At 33.4% G+C, this 13,954-nt stretch overlaps 1 protein-coding gene across 26 annotated transcripts; it reads right to left on the reverse strand.

Annotated features, from left to right (window-relative positions):
• Positions 1-10,192: 10,192 nt before the first annotated feature.
• On the reverse strand, positions 10,193-12,157 carry LOC104771673 (SEC12-like protein 2). 26 transcript variants are annotated; one of them, XM_087503481.1, is made up of 8 exons: positions 12,037-12,146; positions 11,930-11,972; positions 11,765-11,811; positions 11,606-11,641; positions 11,419-11,468; positions 11,270-11,337; positions 11,061-11,181; positions 10,193-10,637 (listed from the first exon to the last, which is right to left on the reverse strand). In XM_087503481.1, exons 5-8 carry the CDS (start codon positions 11,454-11,456, stop codon positions 10,616-10,618), a joined length of 249 nt encoding a protein of 82 aa, XP_087359607.1. In that variant the 5' UTR covers positions 11,457-11,468; positions 11,606-11,641; positions 11,765-11,811; positions 11,930-11,972; positions 12,037-12,146; the 3' UTR covers positions 10,193-10,615. The 26 variants fall into 26 exon arrangements, with proteins under 26 accessions (XP_087359607.1, XP_087359613.1, XP_087359602.1 ...); XM_087503487.1 differs by having other exon boundaries at positions 10,193-10,622; positions 12,037-12,141; XM_087503476.1 differs by having other exon boundaries at positions 10,193-10,481; positions 11,606-11,638; positions 12,037-12,137.
• Positions 12,158-13,954: the final 1,797 nt, after the last annotated feature.

Below are 13,954 nucleotides of genomic sequence, written 5' to 3' on the forward strand. Positions count from 1 at the left end.
GTGATTTGTGCCTATGTTTGTGTGTCACAGGATGTAGGACACAATGATTGCTGCTTGTCTTAGGTTTAGACTTTGTGATGGTCTAAGCGTGTTTGGGTGTGGAGACTTCGGGAGCCTTGAGCCTTTCCCTCACTGAGTAATTATCAATTACTCATTCCTCTCTCTTTTGCAGTTTGGTTAAGTTAAGAGTTCGTTTGCATTGTTAGTTGGTGGTTTTGCATTTAAAGACTATTTCGGGTCGGGCCAAGAAGTCAACCTGTTAACCAGCTCTGGGTACCAAGTTCGGGTATTGCAGTTAGTTTGCCAAAAACGCCAACATAGAAAAGGGAGAGAGGCAAAAGAGACAGTAGTATAACCGATGATCATTGAAATAAATATATTGTTTTGATGTTGCTCATCTTCTGTTTGAGACAGAACAACTATGGCTGTAACAACCTGGACCAAAGTCACAACAAACTCGATCAAAATCCAACCACTTGCATATGTAGATGGATCATTCAATTGAACACCCTCATGTGGTGCTTGTTCATCAATTGATGAAGATTCGCCATTGATTGTAATATCGACGATGTGCTCATTATTGTAGGAAGATTCGCCATGGATTGTAACGTCGACGTTTTGTTCACTCCTGGTCAACAAAGGCCCCTCCATTGATCACTTTTTTTTTCTATAAACCCGCATTGAAACACAAAGCATATATAGGCCTTGTCCAATTAGTTCTTTGGTGCTATGTTAATACTTTAAGACAACTCTACACCCAGATCAAGTAGTAGTTAAAGTTATCCTGTACTAAACTACAGTCTTACAACGAACCACAAAGCATTGACCATAACAATTGTGGTGTGCTTAAAAATTATTTTGAGACCAATTCTACATCAAGACCAATCTTAAGTCAACTATTGCAGTATTGCATGTACTTTGTGAAAAAATATTTGGTGATACTATATCATATCGAGTAAAAAGGTCCTAACATGTCAAGCTAGAATTGCGCGGAATCATGGAAGGTTCTACCATGTCGAGTTAAGGTTTCCTCTTGGACGACACTCACACCTTAAACTCTCCGGTTGTTCACAGAATTGGAAATTCTCCACCGAAAAACAAATCCAACTATCTAGGGAAAATGAAATATAAAACAATGACAGTTCTTTGGTTCTACATTATTATCATTTTAAAACTAACTGATCTTTGGTTCTAAATTATCATTTTAAGACCAACGCTGCATCAAGACGACCAATTCAAAGTTAATCAGAGTCTTTTACAACTAGCAGTTATAAAAGTATTTCATTTTAAATTATTCAGTCTGTAACAATGAAACATAGGACATTGACCTTTCCAGTTCTTTAATCCTAAATTATTAAATAGGACCAACAGTAACCAATCCTATGTTAATTATAGTCTTTGACAATGCAATCGAACTAGGATTTAACCAATTTTTTACACCGACATGTATAATATTTTAATACTAAATTATGACTCGCGATATACTGCGGGGCAAGTTTTTGTTTTGTTTTGTTAATGTACTATTTTAATATAAAGTTTGCTAATGTACTCTTTCGTTAATTTTTGTGATCTAGTATATAAGACGTGATATACAACACAATAATTTTTGTTTAATAGAAATCTTAATAAATCAGTTTGATTCGATGTATTTTATGTTAGTGTTGTTAAAATAGTAAAATGAAGATTTAACCCATACTGAAATAACATATTAATGCTATTTTATTTTTTAATATTATTAATTCACTCATGTCATGTCATATAAACTGTAATGTAATATAACTCGTTTGTGTTATTTAAAAAATTTAATATGTTTAAATATTCATAATATTAAACTTTTTATTATGTTAAGATATATTATTTATAAATATAAACTTCTTAAAATTTTATAATTTACTATATACAGTAAATTTAATATAAATGTATGTTGACTACTCACTTTTTATATTAATTGAGTAATATATGTTCGTTAAAAAAAAATACAAACTCACAATATATGCAAAAAAAATATTTTTATTAATTTTATGTTTTATATAATGATTCATTACATTTAAAATTTAAAATAAACAGAGATTATAGGAGAATATTTTTTTTAAATCTTGAATAAATCTTCTAAATAACTATATTAATGATAGAACATTATATATATGGATATTTAAAATATTTTAATTATGTTTGGTTATAAAGATAGTAGAGAAAGTTACAAAACTTGTTTGGAAATAAATATAAGCATTTAATGGTAAATGTTTCCAAAAACATATTTTTGAGCAAAAACTACTGCAAAAATACTAGTATAGATTAACAAAAAAAAAAAAAATTGATGATGTAACATAGGTTAATACCTAATATTTTGAATGTATGTTAAAGTAGATTAAGAAATTTGTAATATTATAACATGTCCCTAGATAATTTAATTTTTTTATAAGTTCAAATGTCCATAATACTTTAAATTTTTAATAAAATTTAAATATATTGGTAATAGTATTATAAACATTTCTTATTCTGGTACAATTAAACGATTCAACTATAACAATCAAATTAAATGCATACAAATTTTTTAATTTGGATGTTTATTAAATTTTGCTTCCTGCTCGAACAGATTTAGATTCATTTTGGTCTGATTTATAATAAGACTCTAAATCATGATCTAAAAATTTCAGCGGATGTAGGACGTTAAACAAACAATTTTTATTTACTAATTAAGTCATATATGTTAGTTTTTTCCAAAATTTGAATTACAATATGCAGAAAAATAGATTTTTACTAATTTTTGTATAATATATGATGATTCTGAGTAATACAAAAGATTAAGATGATAGAAGAATCATATTTTAAAGTCTTAACAAATTCATCTAAATATCTAAATTATTAAATGTGGATATTATATGAACATTATGAGTGTTGTGTTTGATGTAATGTGTCTTTGGTGTCTTTTGTCCTTCATTTTAATTTTTTTTTAGTTATTTGTCGCATCTAAGTCCGTCTTTGTGTTTTTTTCGGTTTTTTCTTGAGTTGTGATTAGGTGTGGCGATGATGTGCTAGATTTGGAGTCTTTTGGTTAAAATCAAGCTTAACCAGAGCAAAGATGGACGAAGTGAGTTTTAGACATTTCCACAGTTGAACTGAATAAAGAAGTCTTGAAAAGTTTACTGAAGCCTGATGAAGTCTATGGACAAGTCTGCTGAAGTCTAGAGAAGTCTAGTGAAGTCTGTAGATAAGTCTACTGAAGTCTGGAGAAGTATGATGAAGTCTGCTAAAGTCTGGTGAAGCCTATGGACAAGCATGATGAAGTTTGGAGAATTCTGTTGTCTTTCTGCCTACGATCCAGACACTTATTTCATTTTTCTGAATTTTTGTATTTTCATTTTTATTTTATTTCTTCCATTTTAATAAGGGCATAAATACCCCAAAAACCTAATTAGCAGGGGACGTTCTTTTTGTTCTGAGTTTTTCTGCACTTTTATGCCTTTGTAAGTCATTTCTGAAGATTAGAGATTCATTGATCCTCTTTGACAATTTGGAGACGATTTCTAAACCCTCTTCTTATTTATATCATTAATCTATTATATTTTCTTTATCTATTTGTGTTATTCAATTAAATATGTGTGACATCCCGGTTTCAGGGAACTGCAGAGAAGTTTAAAAGAATTGATTTCGCTGCCTATGTCACCAAAATATACTTATCTTTTCGGCCAAGGGTCCTGAGAGAGCGGGAGTAGCTTCATGATAGGTGACTTTCCGAGAATTGATTGTCAGAACTGTATGAGTGAGGAAAAAAAACACAAAAAATATAAGGTGGTGATTTATTAGGACGGTAAAGTAGTCTTTAAGGTGGTGATATAGGTGGCCCCACAGGCTGAGAGTGGATGCAGAGCCCACTAAACAAGGTGGGCCCATGGGCCAAAACTGTACATGGCCCACTAAGCAAGGTGACGGTGTGGGCGTTACAAGTGGTATCAGAGCTAACCCCAAACAAGTGTGGTGTCGAGTGGGCTTACACTGTTGGGGGTGACAATCTTGGTGCATAATGAGGATGTTGTGATCTATTAGTGGGGGTAAATTGTGACACTCTGGTTTCGCGGACATGCGTAGAGGTTTAAAATAATTAATTTGGCCATCTATGTCACCAAAGTGCATTTATCTTTCAGTCAAAGGTCCTGAGAAAACTACACAGTTAATCGTACTTATGCTGTAGTAGTTTCAGAATGGGTGACTTTCCCGGAAGTGACTACCATAACTGTTCTAGTACCGACAAAACAGAGGGAAAGATCATGTGGTGATTTGTAGGGTATGTAAACAAGTCTTTAAAGCCTTCTAGACGTAGCAAACAGGTCGTCGGCTATAGGTGGGTCCACCGGCCAGTAAAAGGTGGCGGTCGGGGCGCTACAAGTGATATCAGATTCGTGGTGGCAGTCTTGGACATTAGTTTGGCCTTGGTGGCGGTCCTGCGAGACATTTCTATGTTCTTTATGATGTTTTGTGGCCTTGGTGGCTGCCCTTGTGGTGATTGTTTGTCGTTGGACATTGCGATGTTCCTGCGCGAGCCAAAGAGGTAGTTCTAATTAGGATTTTAGGGTTCTAATTAGGGGATTCAATACATTGATGTTTTAATTGTTATTAGGGGATTCGGTGCTTCCCATCATATGACAGGAGATTGTTCCATCGTACACGATATCTTTGATATCATTCTATTTCCTGTCACAAAACAAGATGGCAAAGCTTCTCGTGTAACTAAATGTGCCACACTCCTTCTCTGCGCTTCTTACAAGCTTAAAGATGTGTTATTTTTTCCTGATTTCAATTGCACCTTGATATTTGTTTCCAAATTACTTAAACAGACTGGTTCAATTGCAATCTTTACTGACATGTTGTGTTTTTTACAAGTCATTTTTCGAGGACTTTGATTGGGGCGTAGGAAGAACGTGAGGGAGTGTACTACTTTACTGGTGTTTTGGTTGCTCGTGTTCACAAAGCTTCATCGGACTCTGCAATCTCTGGAGCCTTGTGGCATCGTATACTAGGCCATCCTTCCACTTCTGTTTTGCTTCTTTACCAGAATGTCGTCAATCTTCTCAAGGATTTGGCAAGCTTGATAGTTGTGATACTTGTTTTCGTGCTAAACAAACACTAGAGGTTTTTCCAATTAGCAATAATAAAACAATGGAATGTTTTTCTTTAGTTCTTTGCGATGTTTGGGGTCCATATCGAACTCTGTCTGCTATAGGTGCAGCCTGTGCCGGTACAACTCCCGGTAACTGCTCCAACAGCTACGTCAACAAGTTCGCCAGGTTAACTCCTCCACCAGGGGCTTCACCTACAGGAACTCCCGCTCCCAAAACTCCAGCATCACTGGCCAACCCGGCAATGACACCGCCCACACCGACTCCCTCAGGGCCTACGGTCCTATCGGCACCTCCACCAGCCACACTCATGTACCTCTCCTGGAAAGCCTGCGAATCGCCGACGCCCTCTGCTGTCACACTATGATCCACGATATCACTAACCGTTGGGCCTCTGTCCCTACAACGACCACGTCCGCATCCACGACCACGTCCGCTTCCACGACAAGCAACAACACCGTCTCTAACCATCTGCACTACCATGAACAGAAGGCTAAGCAAACAATCCCATCCATACACAAAAACACAACTTACCGTGAAATCACATTGAAGGCTCAAAGAGGATGTTCTAGGACCCAATGCCACAGACAATTGACTAACTCACATAATCAATCAAAGCATGCAATCCCAAACCTAGTTAACTCAAACCTAAAACTGTAAGGGCTCTGATACAAAACTGAAATGACCGGACCTGTTTTTTTTATATATAATAATAATAATAATAATAGTCTAGTGATCTTATACTCACTAGCCACCTAACCAGATTCAAACCGAACAACAGAATAACATAAACAATACCAATAAACAATAAATCAATGACAGTAATAATTCAACCAGCAGAGTCATAAAACATTAAACCAACAACCTATCAACATTCTAAAGACTCAACCCTAGCAACCTAACAGAAGTCAGACAACACATCAACGAGCCACTAGAACACCCTCCTCTTCATCACCTTGATTCCACGATCACATTTTGCCTTTACAAAACAAGCAAACCAGAAATTTCGCAACTCCGCGACCTTTCATCGACCGATGCACTCCTTGCGTCGACCAACACACCATCATCGCATCGACCGATGCACTCCTTGCATAGATAGATGCAAGCCTTCAAATCCCTAGCTGCATCGACCGCTGCACTCCTTGCGTTGACCGATGAAACATCTTGCATCGCCGTCAAATCCCTAACTGCATCGATCGATGCAGTCGCGCGACATGACGCCGAACGTGAGCTCCTCCATCTCCCCTCAGCTCCAATATGCCGAAATCAACCTCCAAAGGCCACGACACTCTCAAGGAACATTCACAATCAATCAAACAAACTAATAACAACCAAAAATCATAGAAAACAACCATCAATTCACTTAGATCAGCCATGGTCCCTGCACTCACCTTTGAGAAGGACGAAAACTGGATCTAAACTCACGAAAAGACCTCCTAGCAAGCTCCTACCACAAAACCAGCCACATATCTCCACTCTACAGGCAAGATCCCTCAAGAAGAAGCACCAAAAACTCCAAAAACTCTTAGGAACGGCTTCTCTCTTTCTTTTCTCTCTTTTCTCACAGAAAACGAGTAAACTCAGCCATTGCAGGCAAAGTACATTTTTATACTCGACTCCAAGGATTTTCCTAAACCCAAAACGCAACTGAATGAGCGTTTCACTTAAGTCATATCGATGCACATCCCAAACTAGGATTTCGGTTCACGGATGTTACAATTTTTGGTAAATTTTTTTTGATATGTTAAATATTTATATTATTCTGTAAAAATATCAAGTTAAGCTTGAACATTAGATTTTACCAATAAATTGTTTTTCCCTGATCAAACTTGAATGTCAAATTCTCCACCATCTCTAAACACAAATCCACAAATCTTTGCTTCTTTGTAAGGAGATGGTGTCTAATAAGTGTAATTTATGAAAAATGATTTTAATAACAGTATGTTAAATGATTTTTTGAAAAAAGAATTATGAGTTCAACCCATAACTCAATATATCATAAATGTATTGAGAATAATTACTTTTCTTATTTGGTTATTTAAATAATTACTACAATTGGTTGTAAATCTGATTAGACATTAATAGCTTTAATAAAAATAAATTTAAGTTAATTTGTAATGATATAGACTACACTTAGGCCGTGAGTGGAGACATGAAAAGTGCGTTTTTCAAAATGCGTTTTTGTGAAACTTGATTTATACACCAATCAACAATATATTGGCAATTTGCGAACAAAAAAATAAAAAGCTGGATGCGGATTTTTAGGGTGTATATTTGGTCATGGACCGCACTTCTTGCTTTCAGTATCTATTACCATGCGTTTTTCCAAATAACGCAGAGATCTGCATAATATTTTTTAAATATATAACTAATATTGAATAAAAAAATTAAATAACTAACATATTTTTTAATAACAAAAGTTCTGTGTATCTTTTCTTTATTCTTTCTCTTGTTCAAGTAACTTTAGAATGCATGTTCAAGAAAAAAAAATTATTTTTTCATTTTATCTTTAAATAAATTTCAAAATGTAATATATATAAGTAATTTTAGTATTATGAATGTATAACCATAAATCAAGTTTTCTTAACAATAAATGAATTTATTTAAAAAATTATTATATTAACAACTAGATTTGAAAAAAATATAATCCATACTAGTTCTTTTTATTGTGTAATATTTGTTATGATTGAATTTGTTTATTGTTTTTAACATTGAATAAACATATACATGATTAAATTTTAATTTTAATAAAGTTTCATATTTAAAGTTCATAAATGATATATTTTAAATTATAAATAAAAAATAAAGAACCAAAATGTTAATAACTTATGAATACTAATTATTAATAAATTTATTTATAATATATGTAATCCGCACCGCTTTTCCTTTTTTTACCATTCACACAATTAATACTGAACCGCAAATAGTTTTTTCACCAATCAAATATCATTCTGTACCGTTTATTTTATAGAAACCGCACTTGTCCCGCAAACCACATGTACCGCAGTTGAACCGTACCGCACTCCAAAACCGCTTTCCCCGTACAACCAAAACCGCGGTCACCATTCGGACCCTTAATGTTGTGTATTTCCAAATTAATATAGTAAGGATACAATTTTTATTGTGTTGTATATTTGTTTGGGTCATTGGCATGGACTTGTTTCTTCCCTTTTCAACTTCAGTTTTTGTTATCGATCAAAGAGATGATCCTGTTGGGTGATTCTAGCATATGCAAACCAGATCGCATGTTTCTCTTTTGTGTTATTGATTTCGAGGATCAATCTTTTTGTTTACTTGGGTCTTGGGGACTGTTCTGCATTAGGAGGAGGCAATTTAGAGCATCTACAACGAGTCTCTCACTGAGAAACCCTTCATTAAACAATTTGAGGAAGAAAGACGTATCGTGGAGGAGAGATCTATTAGACCATGTCCAGCGGTGATTCTCAGACAATTGCTCATTTATTAAAAATAAATAAACAATAATAAAAGAAAAGAGAAAGTGAGAAAAATAAGAAAAAAAGTGAGAAACTATTCTCGTTGAGAAGCGTTTCTTACCATACGTTACATGATTACTAGTTGAATTCTTTTTTTTTTTGTCAACCAAACATTAAATTAGAATATAACCCCAGAATTGGTAGCCCAAACCAGAGGAAAAGAGTTTACAAAAGAAATAGTTGAATTTTTTTCATATTTAATTTTTAAATAAATAATTATATTATATTAAATTAATATATATTGAGAACTCATTTTATTTTAACCACTGGACATGCCCTTATATAATTGTATTAGATTTTAACCTGCGGTACACCGCGTACATATAATTTTATTATTATTTATATTTTATATTCAATTTGTTTGTTAAATAAATATTGGATGTTTTATAAATAGAGAAATTACATAATTTTCTGGCCGCTTGTGCGACTAAATGTTTATATTAATTTTTTAACCTGTAATATACTATTTGACTATTTGTTTATTATATTTAGTTTGTTTTGTTTAGTGTTTGAAGTTCTATTTTGGTTTTTAATTTTTATAATAAAAATTAAGGGATCTAAATACATAATAAGTCATTTATATGATGTGATTAAGTCACATTTTTCCTAATGAATTAATTATTTTACACAATCTTAGGTAAAATAAATTGATTTTATATGTCAGATATTCTAATATTTATAGTGTTGGCAAATAATAAAATGAGGATTTAACCCGTGTTAGCACATATTTAATAACATTTTATTAATTCAAACATCTCCTTTTTATAACCACATTATATAGTATTTTTTTTTTTTTTAATTTTACATATTAATAATATTTTAAAATTTATTAAATTTATATATATATATATTAATTATAATATTTAAATAACTAGGAATCGAATTTCTTCTTACGTTAAAAATCAAAACTCACAGGCTTGGAAAATAAAATGGAAAAAATATCATAGTTTATGTCTCTATATAATATTGATTGCTGTTTTTTTATTTTTGGTCGGAATGAAATGTAAAATATTTAGGAAAGAAAATCTGAAATGATGTTTTTTGGGAAAGTTTTTAGGGATTAAATTTGTAAATAAGTTTTAAAATGCATAAAACTTCAAGGGTAAAACACCAAATGTACTTAAAAAAATGTTAATATAAACTAGATATTCACCCGCGGTACACCGCGGGGCTAAATTTGTTTTAAAAAATGCAAAATATATTTTGTCTAGTAGATTAACTATACATATGTAACTAATTTTTGTATTTTGTAAATGTACAATACATTGCATCTATATATTATGTAGAGTCCAATATGTTATTTAGAGCATCTCTCACTTTTGGTAAATATAAAACATATTCATCATTTTTTAGAAAGTGTATACTGTATAAAGTTCATTTATAGAGTTTTTAGTTTACCTATTCTTAAGCAGAACCATAAAAAAAATTTGGAACCAAGAGAATATATTGATTTATCGAGTTTTATTTTTTATTAATTTATCACCAATTTTAACTTTAATTTATTTACATAGTTTAAAATATGAAGTAAATTCTTAGATAAAGTATAAAACATTCATCCTTTTCATAAAATTGCTGGGAAAATTTGTCAATTGTTATCACACCATTTATTATAAATTTCCAAATTATATAAATACCAAATGAAGATTATAATGGAGAAACCAAATTGGTGGTTACTTAAAAAAGGAAAAATGACAATGCTTAGTATAAGACACCAAAAAGGTACATAAGATAAAGGTTATTTACCCAAAAAAAACTAAAACCGACACATTATCTCTTCCTTTCTTCTTCTCTAATTCTTCTTAATCTCATCAATTCGATATGTCTGTTACTGATTCTTCTATCCCTCTGTCTTTTTCTTATCCTTATCCGCCTGTGAACCGCGAGGAAACGGGTGTTCATGCAGTCACTAAGGCAAGCAGTCTCATACAATTGAAAATGGCCAAATAAAATATTTTCTCAGGGCCATTATATAGAAAACCAAGATCTGCCCCATCACATATGGTCTCACTCCCTATTGGGAAAAATGCTACCCATTAAAAACAAGAGACAGAGACATAATAGTTAGATATTTGTGTTTCTATATATTACTTGAGATTGAAAATGATATGATATGTAAACGCAAACTGACCAACTAAATGAAACTTTCATTATGAAAGTTAAGAAGACAATTACCCAGCATCTCTCTACTTTATGTATGAATCGTAAATTAATAGTATGAGCATTAGAAGTTAATGGCTTTGTTTAAGATCCTCAATCTCTCAAAATCAAATGGAAAGATATCAATGCTAAAAGATGGATAAAACTAATTACCACATGAGCACCAATTAACAGATTTCCAGATTCGATTCTGTTTATTTGGAACACATGCTGGCCATAGCAATAGATGATATTGAAAGCCCTCACTAACGACACAACATACTATCGCAAGTGAGAAGAAAGATAAACTTACATCGCAAGCAGCTTCGCATCAGCTGAGACATTAAAAGCTAATATAGATTTGTTTTTTATAGGCTTTGACTCTTTTCGTTTCCATGATTTCGTATCACATGTTATAATACTTCCATCAAGTTCTACAAAAAGAAAGAAATCCTCGGTTGTTATCCGTGGCAGTGAAAAAAAAAAGAATTTAAAACTTGCAGTGCCAGAATATAGTTTTACCAATGTTTGCAGCAACGCAAAGAGCTTCATTGCCTGCACTGTCTTCAACAGGAGGCAAACATCTCGTCCTGCATTTCAGTATATAAACTCATCAGATCCAATACAACAATGTTGGAAGTTTGTATATAAACTAAGAAAACCCAACTGACCTTCTCTTTAGATAGATTGGCAGCAGTAGTAGAAGCATTCAGCCCCAAACCTGATAAAGTGTAAAACGAAATATATTCACAATCAGTATCTGTTTACAATCACTGCTTTGAAGAAGATCCCTCTCTCATCAAGAGAATAAACATGTTCCCAGATAGCAAAATATATCATCACTTGATAGGGAGAAACCTTTTGTCCATCCTTCAAACCATCTTGGATCTACTGCTGCACAATAAAAGAATTAGAAGAAACATTTAAGAAGCCTAACCAATATCAGAGATGCTTCATCTGATCTAATCATCATAACAAAAAACATATACAGATAATTTACGGATTTAATGAGTTTACCAGGGAGACCCAATAAAGAAATCAAGGCTAGTCTCGTGGTTGTTCCTCTGTCCAAGCCAAATGTACCAAAAAAAGCCGATAAGTTCAATCACATATTCTGATAAGACACCGACGAATTTCGAATGTAAGAACAATATAAACCACAAAGCTGCCGTAGTATCCTACCAGCCACCGGATCAAACAGCGGCAGTTGAGAAACAAAGCAAACCTAGAATCATATCGATCGATTAGAATCAAAGAAAACAAAGCAAAAGCTACCAGATCAAATTTACCTCTACGATGGAGATTAGTTTCATCACTCGCAACAACTTTTTAGGGTTTTAACTATTGGAAAAGGGTTTCGTTTCTCAATTACAGATCCCTCAATTAACTCAATCAGTATGGAGCAATCCGAATACACTTATAAAGGATCCATAAAAACACGTCCTCATTAAAACCGACCCGTTTGTAATTGTTTCCAAAAATTAATCCAATGGCAGTCTTGTAAATAGTTGGCAACTTTAGGATTTATTTGCTAAATGTACTGGGAAAATCACTACAAGAAAACAGGCTAACGGCCACTGTAGTATTAGTTGCTAAATAGTCGTTAAAATAGTTTATACGACTATTTAACGACTATTTACTGTTGTAGTTAAAATTTTGTTGCTAATTCATATAGTCGTTAAATAGTCGTTATTTAGCGACTATTTACCGACGATATACTGTTGTCGTTTAATTGTCGTCGTATTGTCGCTATTTCGTCACCCGAATTGGTGAAAATTTGCCGACAATTTAACGACTTTGTGGACCTTAGTCATTGATTTGTCGCTAAATTTAGCAACTAATCTGCGACGAAGTTGCGACTTTTTACTTGAATAAAAAACTTGCAATACTTTAGTCTGAAATTAGTCGTTGTATTTAACGACTATTTAACGACTCTATGGTGTCAAAATGACGACAATGTAGCGACTACTTTGATTTACAAAATAATGAAATTAACTGGTTTTTATTGTTTTGTAATCCTGTTTTTAATACTGATTTACTAAATGAAAAATCATATGAAAAATCATTAGAAACATAACCAAAATTCTGAAAGCAGTTTATACACATGTCCAAAATAGAAATCAAACCAAAAGCAATGAAAGAAAAAGTTTATGACACATACAAACTGAGAACTTAGTTCTTGAGTTAAGAAACAATAGAGATCATGGAGTTGTTGATGGAAGATTGTCCTCCTCACCTGTTTGAGAGGCTATAAACTCCAGGTAGGCTGGATTAGTGTGGCAAACTTGGCCATCATCGTCAACTCCTGCTTTTGTTCAGCCACAAGGAGAGCAGTCTCTTTTTCTCGAGCAGCAGCTTTAGCTCTGAGAGTTACCTGAATTTCAGCCTGAACTTCAATCTGACGTTGAGCTTCCTTAAGTTGCTCTTGCAATGATAGAAAGGCTTCGGTTTGTGATGGTTGATTGCCCTTTCCCTTGCCAAGAGTATCTTTGAGGCTTCCAACACCATAAGGTATTCCTCGTGAATCCTTCTTAGTGCACTGTTTTAAGAAAAAGAAAAATTGTAAGTAAAGAGGAAAAGAAATGAATGATCGAGTAGAAATGCTATTTTACCTCAAGAAAGAAGACAGTACATTCATCGGTGGTGAGCTCCCGACGGTGTGAAGTACCATCTGAAATAGTTGAATCTGCCTCGAGCTCAGCCATCTTCTCTTGCAACTTCTGCTGATAAGCTTGATGTATTTTCTCTGCCTTGCCATCAACATAAGAACCATCCGGCTTTGTATGTGTTTTGAAAAAAAATTCACCCATACTGACCTCTCTTCCCAACTCCTCTTTCTGCAATGTTAGAAATTAAACAATTGTTAGTACTAGATAATATATAAATGTTGATAAATGAAACTAACAAAATAGAAATGATTTAGTACCAGATCATCTTGGATTTCCCTATATGACTTAGGGCCTGATAAGTGGATGTGAGGACCGAGACCATTACGGTCAGACATACGACAGTTGGAATAGGTGGAACTCCTTTGTTGTTGTTCTTCAGTATCCCAATTAGCAACCATCACTTTCCAGAGGTCACCTTCAATCCATGAAGGTTTTATTCGAGCCGTCCTTGCATCGCTAACCATGCCATTCATCCGGCGGTTACATATGCTGTTGAAATGTTCTTGAACGGCACCTGTTATCAATGGATCCCAGGTGT

Source organism: Camelina sativa, chromosome 20 (assembly GCF_030686135.1).
Source record: "Camelina sativa cultivar CO46 ecotype springtype chromosome 20, ASM3068613v1".
NCBI classification, from domain to species: Eukaryota; Viridiplantae; Streptophyta; class Magnoliopsida; order Brassicales; family Brassicaceae; genus Camelina; species Camelina sativa.